The sequence below is a fragment of the Sturnira hondurensis genome, unplaced genomic scaffold (genome assembly GCF_014824575.4).
Source record: "Sturnira hondurensis isolate 20B ecotype Veracruz unplaced genomic scaffold, ASM1482457v3 Scaffold0016663, whole genome shotgun sequence".
NCBI classification, from domain to species: Eukaryota; Metazoa; Chordata; class Mammalia; order Chiroptera; family Phyllostomidae; genus Sturnira; species Sturnira hondurensis.
This window is the reverse complement of record NW_028089294.1, coordinates 1,337,825-1,356,481: the sequence shown is the minus strand read 5'-3', so window position 1 is coordinate 1,356,481 and position 18,657 is coordinate 1,337,825. Positions and strand designations below refer to the sequence as shown.

At 43.4% G+C, this 18,657-nt stretch overlaps 1 protein-coding gene and 1 long non-coding RNA gene across 5 annotated transcripts in view; both read left to right on the top strand.

The window, feature by feature from the left end:
- The window catches only part of THUMPD2 (THUMP domain 2 tRNA and snRNA guanosine methyltransferase), a 33,160-nt gene extending 15,403 nt beyond the window's left edge, over positions 1-17,757 (top strand). Inside the window, exons 6-11 of one of the 4 annotated variants that reach the window (XR_005069526.1) lie at positions 287-374; positions 4,943-5,014; positions 5,572-5,686; positions 10,999-11,107; positions 11,453-11,667; positions 16,960-17,032. Coding sequence is in view for 3 of the 4 variants with exons in the window: in XM_037066538.1 (XP_036922433.1) it covers positions 287-374; positions 4,943-5,014; positions 5,572-5,686; positions 10,999-11,107; positions 16,960-17,284 (709 nt within the window). In the remaining variant the exon portion in view is untranslated. Of the gene's footprint in view, positions 1-286; positions 375-4,942; positions 5,015-5,571; positions 5,687-10,998; positions 11,108-11,452; positions 11,668-16,959 lie in introns of those variants that run through there. The other 3 variants (XM_037066538.1, XM_037066539.1, XM_037066540.1) reach the window with 3 other exon arrangements.
- Positions 956-3,307, top strand: LOC119001254 (uncharacterized). The gene is made up of 3 exons (XR_005069527.1): positions 956-2,184; positions 2,666-2,777; positions 3,104-3,307. It is a non-coding gene; the product is annotated as an uncharacterized LOC119001254 (long non-coding RNA).
- Positions 17,758-18,657: the final 900 nt, after the last annotated feature.

Below are 18,657 nucleotides of genomic sequence, written 5' to 3'. Positions count from 1 at the left end.
CGTGTGATTAAATTGTATAAGTTAAACACAGAAGGGTTTAAATTTCCATCATTTAACAATGGTGCCTTTCTAAAGCACCGCAGTACCTGATTGAGCAAGGTGCCGAGTACAGAAGGTGTTTTTGTAAGGGTAAGCACTCCCAGCTTAGGGAATATTCAGTGTGCATTGTGTGAACGTGATGAGGTGATTCACAGGTATGGGCAGGCTACTCATTTCTATCTACATCAGGTTCTTCTTTAACGTACCGTAGCAGTGGCCGTGTCATCAGGTCCTTCTCTCTCTGCAGGACTCCCTTGGCCAGCCGGGCTTACATCAGGACAGCCGGGCTGCGGTCTACCATAGCGTGGGCGATGGCCTCCATCGCTGAAATTAAGGCAAGGAAAATGCTCCTATTATTACCATAGCGAGGTCCTTTCCATAATTAACTTACACAGTCTCTTACTTACGACATCTTGGTTGCTTGCTTTTTTTTCTCCCCCCCTTTCTTTTATCATTCTCTCTTGCTGTTTTTTGTTGCTGTTGTTGCTGCTGCCATTACCCTGACGAAGTTCTGCAGCGATGTTTTTATGTATTGGACTTCTGAGAGCATTTTGCCTATGAAAAGGCTAAAAGGATGGCCTTGGCCACATTTTATTCTTTCCAATGTTTTGTGTCGCAGTTACATGGCCTGTAAATCCCATGCTTCTTAAAATTTAACTTTTCTCCTGTGACCAAGGTCTTGATTATTTTTTGAAAATGTTCCATGGGCATAAGAAAAAAAATGGTATTTTGTAGTCAGTGTCCTCGGTATCTTTACTTACTATTTTACTATCTAATGTAAAATACTATTTATTTTACATTAGATAATATAAAATGTATCTAATGTATCTAATACTATTTTAGTATCTAATACTATTTTAGTATCTAATATCTTATATCTTACTATTTTACTATCATTAATATCTAATATCTTAATTTTGAAAGGCATTTGAAATATCATTGACATTTTACAAGCTTTTGCATTTTTATTAGCTGCCTTATTCAGCCTCTCTGTGGTTTGCTACATACACACGTCTGCTACTGCTTCATCATGAGAGGTGCCTTTAATAATTACATGCGTTCTCTTTGCCTAGAACAGTGAGTTAAAACCTAAATTTCACCATGTGTTATTAATATTGTTGCTCCTTTCTCTTTCTTTGCACTTGCCTAATATTTCGGGGACCCCCCCATTGTCAGCTTTGTTTTCAGCGCGCTGACAAGCACACGGCTGTGTCCCACTCTGATGGTCTCGGGCTTCCGGAGAGATAGTTCAGTGCTCTGACACGCACCTGGCTGTGTTTCTCCTGTTTTACTCCATTTCCCACTTCTTACAGTTTACTCTTCATTTCTGCTGGTCTGACCAAGTTACTTCGTGATCATTTCGTTTTTCTCCCTGAGGTTGGAGAGCGTGCCTTATTGTTCCAGCCCATGAGTGGTTCCCTTCCCCGGCTCTCTCAATAGAACACATGGGACCCTACTGTTATTTACAACAAGAGACCCACTTCTCCCTCTGACAAGACAGTTTTTACTACCAAAACGCTCACTCTCATCTTCCCCTTCTTTCCCATCATGAGATGAGACATCTAGGTACTGTTTCCTCTCCTCCTGACCCACCATTACTCCTTCTACAGTGAGACCTTAGAAACATTTTATTTTCTTTCACTCCCAACCCCCAACTACTAGATTGACCCAAATCATTGATCATGTATTAGATTTCCCTGAAAGCAGTCTTGTCTGTTTCCAGTTCTTATTTAGCACTTGTATTCCCAGCCTGCCCCTAATCATTGGTCAAGTCATGTACGACGAACGCATTTCTGTGCAAGCACGCAGAGGTGTGCTGCAGAGGTGGCAGTCCTCACTGTGGGTCGTCACGTTGTGTGCCCCAGGTAGGCCCCTGCCCTGGTCTGCTTCTTGCCGGGTTACGGTCTTCCCGTGAGTATTTTCCTCGCATGCGGTGTTCTAGTAGTATACTACCTGAATATCCATAATCCTCACATCTCTTCCTTTCATCCCGGATGTGTCCATCTTGGCTGGAGTTGCAGTTCTTTTCTCTCAGCATGTGCTGTCCCGTTGGCTTTTAGCTGCCGGTGTGAGAGCCGAGTTCTCTGTGCCACAGTGATTTTTCTCTTCCCTTATCGCCACCTTGTTTTCTCTGCTCAGAAACTGGTAAGACTTTTGTCTTTAGTTCTGTAAGGGTCAGGATTGATACCAGAATATGCTTGTGAGCCTTTTCTGTTCAGCTCCTAATGTGGGAGTCTGACTGCCTGGGTTCTAATTCTGCTCCACCATTTGCTGACTGGGAAACTTTGGGCAAGATAGTTAACATCTTTGTGCCTCAGTTTCTCACTTGCAAGATTAAAAGAATAATTTCATACGGCCACATGAGAATGGAATGAATTAGCATTGATCAAGTGATTAGAACAGTGCCTGCCATTAGAAAGCATATAATATTAATGAATGCTATAGTAATAATTATAGTCGTAATAATTATTTGGACTCTGATGATTGTAAAATTTTTATTATTATTTCTCTAGCTCAGCCAGTTTTTCTCATTTTTTAATTATTATTACCTCAACTGCTTTGCATTAGAGACTTGAACCTAAAACTACCCTTTTTTCTACTTCTGAAATTCTCTCTCTCTCTCAAGGACATGTTGGTCCTTTCCATTAAGTACCCTCTGGCAGAGAGAAACCTGACTGTCCACACCCACTCTGCTTCCTCTGTAGACCAAGCAAAGGACCACTGGGCCTGGAGGTGGGGTAGGTGTCCTGCTTGCTCCTCGCTGTTCCTTCTGCCCGAAACCTCTCAGTGCCTTTGAAGCACATGCCACCGATTATTACAGTCGTAGACAGATCTCTTCCTATCACTCCTGTAAGAATAGAGGCCATTATTCCTGTTACAATTCTTTATGGTCTCACTATCCACTCCATAACCTGACCCCTCCGAGTTTCTGCTTCCTTCCTCTAATGACCTGTCTTAGGCACACCCTCAACCTTGTCACACTCAAAAGGGAATGCCTCCCCCAAATCTCACTTTCACAAAGCCTGCTGTTGACCACCTTCTCTTTCCTGTTCACATCCTCTAGCACCCTAACACAGTTCGGAATCTGCGCCCACTTCCATTGCCTTACTCCTGTTCCGTCACGTGAATTGCCCTTCTGCTCTCCAATGCCTGTGGACTGGGTTCCAGTCCCGCTTACCTGCCTACAACGGACTTTCTCTTGGGCCATTCTCATCAGCAGGTACACTTGCTATAATGTCTTGTAACTTTAAAAAAAGTAACCTTCTCCTGAACCACCCCCAGGAGGTGCTCATGGGGGTGCTCAATGGGGGTGCTCATTCAGCTACCACCCCCATTCTTTGTTTTCTTTTACAGAAAAACTCTTGAAACTAGCTGCCCACACTTGCCATCCCGACCTCTTTTCCTCCCCCTCTCGCTTGTGCCCACTCTCTTCAGGCTCCCGTCCACAGCACTCCACCAAAAGTACTGTCTGACCCTGAACCTGTCAGCGCTGCGTCACCAGCAGCACCCTCCTCCTTGAAATGGTTTTGTCCACTTTGTCTTGGGAACATTACCCTGGGTTCTCCTCCTCCTTGAGCAGGTGCGACACTCGGCATGCGTTGCTGAAAGGTCGTCTACCAAACATCTGTATGTACGAGATCATCCATAGACGGTTTTCTGTTTTAACTTCTCTCGCTTCTGGATGCCTCATCCGGTTCTGGTGCCTTAAATACCCTTCGCAGACTAACACTGACTGCTCCCACATTTACACCTGTACCCCGCACCTGTCCTCTGAGCTCCAGGCTTCTGTGTCCAATGGTTCACTTGGTCTCCATAGGTGGTCCAGGGGGTATCTCGAAATTACCACGTCCGGAACTGTACTCTTGTCTCCTTTGAAGCTTCTCCTCCCGGAGTCTTCCCGTCTCACTAATGGGCACCTCTCCTCCTCCAGTTGCTCAGGGCAGAAACTTGATGCCTCTCAGGCTGCTGCCGTTCTTTAGCACTCCATATCCATCCCGCCTTGTTGGCTCCGCCTTTAAAATACATCTGGAATCCAACCAGCTCTCACCACTTCCACCAGGACCACTCTTAATTTAGGCTACTCTCATCTCCTGGATCCCCTAAGTAGCTTCCCTGTTAACACTCTTGCCCTTCTGTTCTCTTCTCACAGATCATCTGGAATGATCCCTTTGAAATGTAATGTCTTGTTACTTCCCTGCTCAGAACTCTCCAAAAGTTTTCCATCTTTCCAAATAGAACCAGAATCCTCACAGTACCTACCAGATCTGACACACAAGCCCCAGAATGGGAGTGACTAGTGTTTTCTGCCACATATCCTGTTCTCTTCCCAGGTGCAAACAGGATTACACTTTCCTGGCCCCTTGTAATTGGGTGTGTCATGTGACTGACATGCTCTAGCTGGTTAAATGCTGGTGAACATATGTGTCACTTGCAGATGGCACCTTTAAATCCTAATGCACAACTTGTCGTGCTGCTTTTCCCTCTGCCATAATGATGGCTGTGTGCCAAAAGGTGACCATTTGTTCAATTTGACTTGCAGAGTAAGGAGCAAAAGCCTCAGGTGCCCTACTGTGGGCATGCAGCATGAGGGTACATGCTGGTTAAACCTCTGAGATTTGGAGCTGGTTACGACCTGCAGCATAAACCAGCCCGCCTTGATGGGCTTGCCTTCCTGCCTCTCTGACATTATCCCACACGTTCCCTGTCGCTCACTGAGCTTTGGCCCTGTCCTGCCTAATATTTACACAGGCCAAGCATATGCGTGTCTACTAACTGAAATTCCTAAAGTGTAAACAGAAACCTGTACTCTTAAAGTACTGATTCCCCAAGCTTTATGTTTCTTTTATAATATGTTATTCCAGTAGACTTAATAGTAGTACCAAATCGGCTTTTCTGCCCACAGGCTGGTGCGTTGGTTTTAGATCCAATGTGTGGACTCGGAACAATACTTCTGGAAGCTGCTAAAGAATGGCCGGTAAGTTCTACACTTTGGTAAACTAAGGAATATATTTACTTCAATTGGTATATGTATGTTTGCTTACCAATTATTTACAAGTAGGCTGCCTTTGGGGGCTATTATTTTAATGATCTGAGTCACTATTTTCTACTGTGAAATGGCTTATGAATGGTTAATTAAATTGCTATGTTATTTTTAATAGTATAATAAATTTAGCACCATGTAATTCCAATGATTAGACATGACAGACTATGCTGATCCCCAAATTCTGTAGTCATTTATAACTGTAAAATATTTTAATAGATTTTAAAATTTTAACAAAAAATTTTGCTATTGAATATTGTTGGGTTTTTTTTTTGAGGGACCATGCTCTTTATTTTTTTTAAATTTTTTAATTTTTTAATATATTTTTAGAATATTGTTTTAAAGAAATCCTATGGATTCATTTCAGCCTGGATTAACACATCTACTGATTGCACTTTCATCATCTGAGAAAATGGCAGTAGGTTTTCTTAACTATGGAAAATATCTGATAGTTCTATTTATACTTAAAATATGAACTTCATTCCTCACAGGAAGCGTACTATGTGGGTGCTGACGTCAGTGACTCGCAGCTCCAAGGTGCACGTGACAATCTGAAAGCTGCAGGCCTTGAGGATAAAATTGCGCTACTTAAAGTCTCTGTCGTAGGTGAGACATGAAAAGTGCAAACATTTGGGAAAATGAGCTTACATAAATATCTTTGGAATTATAAAATAAGACTCACTTCCCATAAATAGTAAGTTGTTTATACCTTGTAATCTATTGGTGAGGCTAATACTCAGTTTACTTCCAATATTTTAATTGTAACTTTCTTATTTTTCAAAAGATGCATGATTGGGAACATTTATATAGTTTTCCTAAGCATTTAAGACCATGCTTTCTTAAGATCACTTCACACAGTGTTCATTTTCTTCACTAATTTGGTTTTTCCTTTGTTGATACCCATGAACCCCTTGTTCGACATTGACAGGTGTGCGGCTGGCACACCTGTTTACTACAGTAAGTGCAGGCATGGACTTTGGAGTCAAAGAGACTGAGTATGAACTCTGGCTCCACCATCCTGTCTAACTGCACGTCCTTCAGCAAAGTACTGGGCCTGTCTGTACTTGCTCATCTATAGTGTGAAGGTAGCGCCCTCCTCCTGGAGCTGGAGTGGGGGTTTATCACAGGAGCACACACTGTGTGGTGCCAGACTCACCGCCTGAGTTACCGACCTGCAGGCATGGGGCTGGTCAGGACGCTGGCACAGTCCCACCATGACTCGTGTCTCTGCGGAATCACCGCCTTCGTTCTCTTGTGTGCTTTTGTGACTTTATTATTTCTAATTTCGGTAACACTCACTTTAACTCATGCCAAAGGAGATGGTTCTTTACCATACAGAAATTACATGTGTTTTTTGTAAAGTATAGGATTGTTGGAGCACTGTGCCGTACACCTTAAACCAGTATAAAATAGTACTGAAAGGAAACTATAACTGAAAAATAAATTGGAAAGAAAGATTGGCCATGAGTTGAACATTGTTGGGGCTGGGTAATGGAGGTTAATAGTACTGTTCTCCTGACTTTTGTATGTGTTTGAATTTTTTCTAAAGTTAAAAATTTTAAATATAAAATCTAAAGAAATTGATGTATTTATTCCTAAATTTTAATCATCATGAAAGTTTGGAACCAAATGGTATTATATTACAGGCTGCCGTAGGAAATGAATAGACATTGGTTAGGCTTTCTTTTAAATCAACAGATACAATTTTTTAGTATCAGATGGAGCGCTATAATATTTACAGATTTGAGCAAAAGAAACAAATGTATAGTTAGTTAAAATCACAAAACTATACACAGATTAAAAAGGGAGGACATTTTCACTCCTTCAATTAGACGTTCTATAGCCCGTCGTTCATTTCTTTGGTCAAAGAGTTGTAACAAGGTTATTGGTAACAATTGCTTTGTTCTCAGGTGCCATTCATTTCTACCCAGGTAGGAGTAAGGCCAGCTTGGTTTCAGCATCCCCATGCTGCGCTGGTTACATTTTCTTTTGTATTAGTGAGTTTTCCTCTAATGCCCTTCCTGGCCCCAGAGTTTCAGCCAGGCGTCTTGTGGCCCATGCTGTATTGGGCCACAAGGTGCGTGAGGCTGCCAGGCTTCCTGTGGGAGCGGGGGAGAGAATAGGAAGCAAATGTGGGACACAGTGAGTTAAGTTTCTGTGAAATATGTGTGGGAAGTAGAGGATAAGAAGCTTACCACAGGGAGTTGAGTGTTTTTGCTACAATGGCTCTGTCATTTATTGTATGAATACTTTTTCATTGTTTAGCAACACTGCTATTCTGTAACATTTTACAGCAATGTGTGTTTTTAAGTGCGTATTTAATGAAAAAGTAATTACAGTAAGTTCACTCAGTGTTGATAGGCTCTTGGAACTACAGCAAAATGCTGTCTAATGAAACCAATCCTACCACAGGCTAACTGATAGAACCAAGAGTTGGGTTTCTGCAGCATCTCATCTGCTTTGTAACAAAACGATACTATGTGAAATAACCTCATTCCAGGATCTGCTGTACTGAGCTTTTACTTCTCAACAAAGCTGATGATGAACACTTCTTTTTTTAATATTTTATCTATTTATCTTTTGAGGGGAAGGGAAGGAGAGAGGGAGAGAATATCAATGTATGGTTGCCTCTCGTGGGTCCCCTGCTGGGAACTGGCCTACAACCCAGGCATGTGCCCTGACTGGGAATCAAACTGTAATCCTCTGGTTCACAAGCCCGCGCACAATCCACTGAGCTACACCAGCCAGGGCAAATGATGAACACTTCTTGAATAGAATGTTTGTTGACATTCCCCATCCACTGTGAGGGCCACGATGATATTACTGACCAGACGAAACAGATCTCTTTCTGGAAGCATCTAGAATTTACTTCAAAACGGATTGGTTGTTTTAAGGACACTGAGCCCAAAGCCAGCTACTTCTCACAGGCAGCGCAAGAAAATGCACTTAAACGGTGCCCTGGGAAGCATGACTTTTTATTTAAGTCAGATGATTCCTCTTCAATGAATTTTGCTCTTTTTTTTTGAATTTTTGAGATAGCCGTTTATAGACGTCTACAACTAAATGTAGGCTTGAGAAGGATAAAGAGATTCTCAGGAAAGCATTCCTTGTTCAACCTTCGTGTACATTATTAAATTCCAAAGCTCACATTTCAAAGAAATTCTATGATAAGTATAAAGGAAAACATTAAGCAAAAGCTCAAAAATACATTTAAATCTTATAAAGCCTTAAGTATTTGTCACCTATTAGTATCACCTTTGTAGATTTAGTAAAAGGTAGTTTTCCTGTGACCGCTGATCACCTGCCCATCACTGCCTGTGGCAGCTGCATGAAATCGAGGGGCCTCGAAGGGGCTTATTGTGTATCACATGCAAAACACGGAAGAATGTGGTACTTACTCTTGAAGCTCTTGGGCAGTGGCTGTCTGCAGGAAGACGCCGTCCCTTCCCGTGGGGGCGGCTGTGGGGATGAGGACGAGGAGGTGTGTGTGCCAGTTGATGCAGGTCACAACGGACAGCAGAAACTTGAAGGCGGCCCTCGGGGGCTGTGGCTCAGACCAGGCAGAGGTGCAGCGGCCCTGCATGAGAAGCATGGGTAGCAACAAGACGCTATGGCGGGGCAGTGCCCAGGGCAGCTGCGTGCTGCCCACGGTCCACAGGTCCACAGGGAAGCTGCAGCGGCATCCGTGCAAGGACAGGTTCACCATGTTCCAGCACTTCCCCACATTTGGAGTAACTGCATCAGACCAGCAAAAGAGGACAAGTAATCAGCGTGCCCGAGGTGCGTTAAGTGGTCACTGTGGCATCGCATACACCAGCCCTGACCTCATAATACCTGATGTCCTGCTGCTGGCATGGCCAGCTTTCAGCCATGCAGTCTATGCCAGACATGATCGACACAGCCCGGCACGGGGACTCAAGTCGGCCAAGTGCTTGGAGCTGACCAGGCTGCTTCCTTTGAAGTTCATGCAGTTACTCATCTAAGGTCATGAGAAAAAACGACTCCACCTGCAGCTTGCCCCTGGCTGTGCTTTTTGCCTACAATTATGCCCTCCTTCAGATGCAAAAGGAGATCTGTTTGCACACGTGGAAGACCTGGTGTTCTTCCAGAGACCACCAGTGGAGCAGCACCAGCTTGTGACAGGATGGACATCCCTGTGCTGGAGGCAGAGGACAGGGAGAGCCCAGCGGTTAGTTTTTTCAGACTCTCGAAGGGGGGCCTGAGTGCATCAGGACAGCAACCTGCGTCTGTTGTCAGGCTGCTCTCCTAGGCTGACTGGGGAAACACCGCATGCGGGAGGGCTCAGGCCAGATGAGCCACTGTGCAGAGGCCTTGATGCTGGGGAGGTCCTGACTGCTTCTGAATACCCGAGATCCCTTAGACGTCAGCTCCTCTGACCCGTACCCGACGTCGTAATGCTATCAATGGCATGCCGATCGTACGTTCTGTTTGGGAACACTTACGTGCTACTGTGGATCCAGGCAATCTGATCTGTTGTGGGAGATTTTTAACTATGCCAAAGCCAAACACTGATTTTTGTAGAAATCTGTGGCGTTGCGGCTTGCTTTGCACACAGGTGCACAATTTGTTGGTAGCTATTAGAATGTAAAAGGGGCATAGCTTTTTCACATTCTCACCCAAGGATATGTTTATTGCTTTTAGAGGGAGAGGAAGGTGGGAGAGAAACGTGAATGTGAGGAACACGAACCAGTTGCCTCCCATTCATGCCCCAACCAGGACTGAACCCACAACCTAGGTATGTGCTCTGACCTGGAAATGAACCCACAACCTTTGGTGTATGGGGTGATGCTCCAACCAACTGAGCCGCCCAGCCAGGGAAAAACGGACGTAGCTTTGACCAGCAGTCCCCTTTTAAGAATCCTTTGTAGATATGCTAAGATGTATATAAAATCAAAGTGTGGGGATGCTCACTGGTAAATCCACCGGCATTCTCCCTGGCACTGGAACTGCCCACACGAAGCTGCAGTGACCCCTTGGGGGATGTGGTAGGGGGGTCCCTGCATCCACTGGGAGACTGGACTTGGTGACCTCAAAGGTCCGTCTGTTTATAAGCTTTTAAAGACAGGTGACAGCCTTTCTAGTGTTATTTTCTTCTCTAATTCCCTCTGTCTCCTCTTAGCACAAGCCATGGAGCTCCATGGAGAAGGTGACCAAGACCAGGGGTCGGCATCAGAAGCCTTCCCATGGTCGCCAAGGTGTCTGGGGCCACCTCTTACTTAGGCTGGTGGGGAAGGAGTCCGACAGCATGCTTCACACACGAAAAGAAGAAGCACAATTAGTAGGCCTAAAATAGATGGGGAAAAATAAAAAATGGTATAGGAAACAGGACTCAAAGAACTTATATGTACAACCCATGGACATGAATTAACGGGGGGGAAGGGGAATGCTGGAGGGTTGGCGGGGCATGGTGGGGGGGGATAAAGGGGGAAAATTGGAAAAACTGTAATAGCATAATCAATAAAAATACTTAAAAAATAGATCTATACATGCAAAATTTTATGAATAACTGTTAAAAGAGAAATGAAAGCCACAGAGTAATTTTTGTAAGAAGTTCTTGTAGACAACATAATGTATTTCTTGTTGATACTGGCAATTTTCTAGTCATATAATATGTTTAGAGAATTGAATTTTCTGGTTAATTTAAAATTCTGCTTACTTATGTCATATTTTATCATCCCTGAAAGACCAATTTTCAAAGAATGGAATATAATTACTGTACCATTTATCTTCAGTAATTCTAAAAGCCTTTCAGAAACTTGTAATTTCTTAGAAATAATATTAGCCACCCTAAATTTTATTTAATATGAAAACACAATCCTGTGTACTTTAATTTTCTCATATTTAGATTATAAATACTTGAACTTACTGAATAGGATTCTCTAATTTCTGTATTTCAGAATTGCCATTGCCTTCAGAAAGTGTCGATGTTATTATTTCTGACATTCCATTTGGGAAAAAGTTTAAGTTAGGAAAAGACATCAAAAGCATTCTACGAGAAATGGAAAGGTAAGGTGTTGCATTTATTTCCATGATTTTGAGCTATTGGACACTTGAACAAAATGTATCACAGCTCTTCAGTTTAGATTTTACTATATTTTAGTAATTTCCTAGAGTTTTTGTAGCTTAATTTTGTAAGGTTTTAAATCAGAAATTTATCATTGAAATAAATATCCCATATCATCTTTCACTATGTTTCATTCAGAGAAAAGTTATTATTATTTATTATCGCCTGAAATTTGTGTATCTGAAATGGTGACCTACATGTCAGTCACTGAGGCAGGTAATTTGCATATTTACTTCTAATCAGCACAAAACCCTGCATTCAGTGTGTTAATCCCCCGAACCTCACAGGTGGGAATCTGGTGCCCAGAAAGATGAACTTTCTCAAGATCACGCAGCTGCTAAACAACAGAGTAGTCACATAAGGATCGTGCAGTGACATAGAAAGGACAATGCCTTTACTGTTGATGGCGAAATGAAAGTGCAGTGTTCCTCGTGTTGTGGTTTCTAAGGTTGACCTCGGGGAATGTAATTCAGTGAAAGTGTTGCTTTGAGAGGTTCAAACAGTAAGTCCCGAATCTGTATTTTTATTATCATTGATTGTACTAGAGTAAGGAGAGAACCTAGAATGTATAGAGGAACGGACATGAATAAGTGGTCAATTCTTATTAAATTGTTGTCGCTGAGCATTAGACAGAGCAGGACAACGTAAATGTTCAAGAGCCTGTATATAAATCATGTCACCAATGGAAAAAGTGAATCACGTGGGCTGGGGTGGAGAAATTCAGTGTCAAGGCTGACATTTTACAAGGAGAAGTAAAGCTTCATGGGAAATCTTAGTTCAACTAAGAGTCATCTCACCTCTTTCTTACTGGCTGCGTGCTCCTGATTTCTTTTTTGGATTACCTTATTTCTAAGCAACTTGCTCTGTTAATGCAGTTACCTAACTCTTGAAATGTTACCTGAGACCTTTTTCTGGGCAGCAGCTATAATTCGGACACTCTCTGAGCTCCTGTACTCCCTTCTGCCTGGTGTCCCATCCCCCACGAGCAGCCACTGCAACCCTGACTTCCTAGTGAAATTATTTCAGGAGCTTTTGAAAAACATTGGTGCCCACTCTCCATCTCTCCTCTCCAAAGCTCGGAGGTAATTGTCAGTATTCCGCTCCCCAGGTGACTCTGTTGCGCAATGAGTTAATAAGCACCAGCTTTGCATCTGACTAGGTATTAATAATTCACCAGCCGTACTCTTAAGCCAACACCTGGTGAGATACTAATATGTGTGAGTGGTGACTTACATTTAACCTTCATAGAACTTTTCAGAAACAACGGTTTAACCCAACTAACAATCAAATGCTATGTATTTTAGCCATCACAAATGAGTGGAGGGCAGTGTTTTGGGTAGACACTCCTTATCAGCCTGACTTTCTCTAGGCTGGTTTTGGTTTTTCTAGGTAATTGAAAATGAGACAGTGATAGATATGACTGCCCTCTCGCTGTGGCAGTAAATTTAAATATTTATCTAAGAATCGGGAAGATATTCCAAATTTTCCACCTAATTCAAGTGCCTCAGTAGGATCAGTTTAAAGTGAGTGCTTTTGGACATAAGGAACTTCTCCTGTGATCAAGCGTCCTTGCCTCCTGCCCACAGCCTCTATGGTTTGACTTGACTACTTGTGGCTTGAGGTTTTATGTGTCTCGTGTGGTGGTGAAGAGTACAGGCCTTGAAGCCAGATGCCTGGGTTCTAGTCTAACTCTGTTACTAGTAGTTCTTCGATCACAGGTGCATCGCTTGGCCGCTTTGTGCCTCTGTTTTAAACAATAGTACCTACCTCATAGTGTAGTTCTGAGGATTCGGTGGATTTAAATCTCTTGGAACAGTGCTGGGACCTACAAAGTGCTGTTAGCTAACTGTTAGCTCCTACCTGACTTTTTAGTTTAAACCACTTCAGGTCCTTTTCGGAAGTAGGTGGGAATATATAGAAATATATTTACGTACATATAACTTTTCTCCCAGTGGTTTATGAAGAGTTTAAGGCTATAGACAGAAAATGGAAGGGAAAGGGAATTGGGTGAGTAAAAATAAGAAAAAATACAAGAGGCCAGTAAAGCTATTTATAACAGGCAAGAAACAGTTGGTCCTGTGCATAAAACAGAACTGGACTCTTCTAGAAAGAACATGCAGTCAGAATTAACAACTGTCGGACAAACGAGGGCTCTGGCGGTGTGAGCTCAGCATTCTCAGCTCAGTTATTTCCTGCTCTAATTTATTTCATCAATAACCATTTCATGAGGACAGAGCATTGTGGGTAATTCAGAGAAGTATGATATTGTAACTTTCCACTCAAATATAATCTTGGAAAACATATGAGCAAAATAAGAAATGTAACTTGCTCACCTGGCAATAAGAAGTCACTGTGTGCCCAAGAAGCTTGAGGTGGATTCAGTGGAGAAGCAAGATTTGGGTGAAATTTAGAAATTTGGAAAGAGCAAGGAAGGAGACCCTGCAGTGTTTTATACATGAAGATGTTCAAGAAGTATTTCTTGAGTAAACACTCTGAAGGCATGTGCTCGGAACAACAAACACAGCACACTGGTGCGAACGGAGAATGGGGTGGAAGGTCAAAGCTAATGCATTCCAAGGTCAAATAACTCGGAGCCACTTGTACCCCCTCCCCCTGGTCTCGCAGGTTCACACGCAAAAGGGAAATCTCTTTTCTGTTGTCCGATGCAGTTTCCCCAACTTACTGGCCATAGAATTCATTTTTTATAAGAATAACTTCTTATAAAAATCGTATAAAAACAGTTGTATTTCATACTCTTGCTAGTGTTCAGAAGAATACAATTTGGGAAATGCTGCTTTGTAAACTCTAAATATTAGTTTTCTTAGTAAAAATTATGTGTATATGAATATGATGCCTAGAAGGATATTTATCAGTAATGTTCATCTCTCAGTAGCAAGATTTGAGGTGATTTTTACTTTCTTATCATCTCCATTATTTGAAAAAAATTATAATGATAACATAATGAAAGTTCTGCTAGGCATCTCTCATATTCATATATATACATACACACACACACACATATATACACATGTATATAATATATATAATATACCAATAGTACATGTTTTCAATTTTAAATAAATAGGAGCATCCTTAGTTGCATCCCAAGTTACATCCTTAGTAACTTGCTTTTTTTCATTCAGGCATGTTTCATGAATCTCCTTTCTGATAAGTTGTTATAGTGTATATTACAATTTTCTATGATTACCATAGATAGTATCACAGTATATGTATATACCACTATATAACCCATACCTAGGGATGTGCATTTAGGTAATTCCCAATTTTTCATCTTCATAAAGAACAACACTCTGAACATCCTTGTATATAGTCTTCAAAGTTAAGTTAATGTGACCAAGTTACTTAACCAGAGTGCCTTGGCTTCTACATCCACAAAACAGTAATGCTGACAGGACATACTTGAAAGGCTAAGTGTCAGGATTAGGTGATAGATGACAATGTATCCAAAACCACCTGGAATCACCATACGGTCACTGTTATTCTGCTACTTCTACTGCTCCATCCTCTTAGAATAATTTCCTAGAAGTGAGACTGCTGGGTCAAAGGTTGTACACGTTCCATCTTTAGTACATTATTGTTAGACTGGTGTTTCAAAAAAGCTATACCAGTTTCTATCTCAGCAGTACTCATTTTCTCATAACCTTGCCATACTCGGAATGGCAAGGTTTTTGCTTCTGTTAATATGTTCTCTCGTGTTTATTATTTTAACTCTGTTTTCTTTGATGTGTGTAGAGGTAGTTGAATGTTTTCCTGTTTCCGCCCCCACCCCACACCCCTCGGTGGAGTGCCCCAGTGGGAGAGGTTCCTCTCTTCCAGCCAGGATTCATCCTCTCGGTTCCTGCCTCCTCAAGGACCACACTCTGCCCACTGCACGTTCGTGTCTTCAAACCGTGCATCTCCTCACTCCGCAGATTCAGTCATCGCTTCCCGGACTCTTTGGAGGCCTTGCATACCACACACTGCTAGGCCCTGGGGACAGAGCTGCGGATAGGGCCAAGTCCCTGCTCATGTGGGGCTTGTGTTCCTGTGTGGGCGGGCAGATTGTCCATAAATGAACAGGATAATTTCCAGTCATGACAGATAATGTGAAGGAAATAAAACAGGACGTTTTGCGGGAGAGTGACTGAGAGAGAAGCAGTACCTTGCCAAGGCCTCTTCCCAAGGCCTCTCCCAGGAGATGGTGTTGCAGCTCTGGGGCCTGAATGATGAGAAAGGGAATGAGTGGTAAGTGCAGAGCGAGCAGCAAGGCCAGATGTTCTGAGACAAGAAGCGGCTTGTTGAGTTGGAGCCTCCGAAGGAGGGTCAGTCACTCAGACCAGGGGAGCGAGGGGAGGCAACAGGCAGTGGAGTGGGAAAGGCAGGTGAGGGTCAGATTGCCTAGGAGTTTAGAAGGTATTTGAAGTAGAGTGGAAGCGAGAGTTAGCTGGAATTTACGTTTGTTTTCTGTGTGGAAACTGGGAAGGGGGGTGGGAAGAGCGACAAGCATGGAGAGGACCTGTCAGGAGATTGTGCAAGAGTGCAGGTGGGATTTGGAGGTGGAAGGGAAGTAGATGTGATGTCATTTGGAGACAACATATCTGGCTTTGCTGATTGTCCTGTGATGGGCAGCTCCTTAGCTCCTGACACCTTTGTTGGCCGTGATCCCTATTTCCTTGTCAAACTTCCTGGGATTAATGGGCACTTGACATCTGCTTCCTCACCTTCCAGCAGACCAGCCTTTGCTCCAGTTTCACTAGTGACTCCTATTCACCTGTTAGTTCTGTGGCGTTCGACCCTGCTGAGACCCTTCCCTTCTGTGACTGTACTCCTTTGACTTCCATGACATCACTTCATTTAGACTTTCCCTGAGGCTTGCTCTTCACAAGCTCCTCCTCCTCTGAGTCTCGGTTCCTTGGCCCCTTTTCTCCCCTCCCTGTGCACTGCCACCCCAGGCGATCTTACCCACCACCGCGGCTTTATCTGCCCTTTACTGCTGAGAACTCCAGGATCTCCACCTCAGGCTGTGAGCTGCAGTCTTTACCTCCAGGCTCCACCTCCAGCTTCTACTGGAATCCACACTGACGCCCAGACATAATTCCTCTCCTCCCTCCTCCTCCCCCCACCCTGCCTGCCCCTGGTCCCTTCTCCCTGTCTCTGATGCTTCCTCTGCCTCCATCGCTCCCCTGCGTCCGCCCCTCAGCATCCCGTGGCCTGGTCACTCCTGCTTGTCCTTTCACTCACCGTGTAGGTTTGAGACCCTCTCTTTACTGGCCTCTCCCGCTGTTCAGTAATCTTGACAGCAACTCAGAGGAGGAGATCCATTCATTACTTCCTCCACTTAAGTACTATACAGACGCTGGTCAGTGACTGAAGTGAATTCTCCTCAACAAGCTCGAGGTCCTCCCGCTGGCCAGTCCTTTGTTCACGCCCTCGTTCTTTCCCGGCGCCTTTCTTCTGCCATCAGCCAATTGCCGTTAATATATGCTGATTCTTTAGGATTTCTCATTTGCCTTTTCTTTTATACAAGCATTTATTAAAATATTATTATAAATTATTTTGAGGCTGCCTTTTAAGTAGAGTAAAAATAGATAATTAAAGCAGATTTGTACTAGAATTCCATAATACTATAATGAATATGCATTATGGAAGATACTGTCTAATTATCGAAATCCTTGTATTTACATAGATAAAATTAAATTTCACATTAAAACCACCAAGCACTTTGAGTAAAATGGGATTGTTTGTTGTGTGTGAAGAAGGGAACACTCACACCGGGTGTCACTTTCTGCCCCAGAGTGCTCCGTGCCGGCGGGACAGTCGTCCTGTTGCTCAGCGAAGCTCACTGCAGGAGCCTTACAGACCGCCAGGAGAGCAGCGTCCCTCTGAATTCCAAAGGCAGCCACACAGACGAACCTGGAGCAGAGAAGTGCCCGATTCCCAAAGAAAAAAGTGGCACATCAGAGACAGTGTCACCTCCCTTGGAAGCCAGTAACCAAGAATGCTTACCCAAAATGCCACCCTTTGGCTCTTTGGCGCCCGTGGAATGCTACAAAGTTAGCCTTGGGAAAACAGATGCATTTATATACAAATATAAGAAGTCATACTCTTCTGGACTATAGCAGGCTACGTACTGTGTGCCACGTTCAAGTCCTTGAAGGTCAGCCCTCCAGCAGAAGCAGTTGCCTCCAGGATCTTGACAGTGCCACAGAGTGCCGAGTGGACAAATGCCCCTGAAGAGAGGAGGCGTGGCTGCTGGACACTGGTTTTTAGTACGTGTTTCTCCTTTAGCCTCCGAAGGGCTTTGTGTTTCTGACAAAGAACAATGAACAGATATTAAACTCAAGTGCTCCTAAACTCTGTGTCCTGTGAGAACAGGACAAGTTCTGCTCTGCCTGCACTGTTTCTGAGCACCAACTAAACGAAATTGTTCAGGGGTTCACAGAGTGTGTCAAAGTTGTCGCAGGTTGGTAATAGTTCATCAGATTTTTTTAATATAGAAGCTTTCATGCTAACTCTTTTAACATTAAACTTGATTTTTGAACCTATAATTTTATGTACAATACATTTTATATGTTATGCGTCTTGTATTAGGTAAAATATCCATGGGAATGAATTATGAATTAAGCAGGTAACCTCCAACATGGCAGAAAATGGGTGGTTCTACCAGGGTAGTTTCCTTGTAACAGCATTAATAAGCTGTCACCTCATTCTTATCTAAATTAAATGCTTTCCTTGTGTGTACTACTTGAGAAGAAGAAACAGGAAGTTGATGAAAATATGACTTTTTCCAGTAACATAATGTGGGAACTTCACTTCTCGCTGCTTTAGAAACGTTTCCCCGTGCAGGGAGTCCCGCCTCCCCAAAGTGGAAACAGGAGACTTGTTTTCCGGCTCTGCTGGGGGGTGTGACCTAGGGCCACAGGGTGGGGCTATTGGGCCACAGGTGGGAAGTGGAATTTTTCCCTGAGAGCACCTCACAGTAGGCTCAGTGGGACCTGAGCCTGTCTTATATTCATACCTGCTGTCTGCTCTCCGCCAAGGCGTTGTTTCAGGCCTTGGATCATGTCAGTGAACGGAACAAATACCCCTGCCCTAAACATTCTAGTGGGAGAAACAGGCAAGAAACAACAGACAGAATAAGTAATTTCTTTGAAAAGTTAGAAGCTGAAAACTGATGGAGTTGGAAAGGAAAGCAGAGTAAAGTGATTAGGGAAGACAGGATGATGAGCAGAAGGGTTCTCCATTTTTAAATAGATCATGAGAATATGAGATTTGAGCAAACATTTAAAGAGCTTAAAAGAGCATTCCAGGCAGATGGAACAGCCAGGTACCAAGACCTGGAGGCAGGAAAGGATCTGCTGTGTTTAAGGAACAGCAACGGAGGCAGAGGTGGCTGGAGCAGAGTGAGTGAGCCAGGGAATGGGAGCACAAAGACTGAGTGAGTGGCAGGTGGGGGCGGCAGGTGAGATTGCATGAGACCTGGAAGACTGTT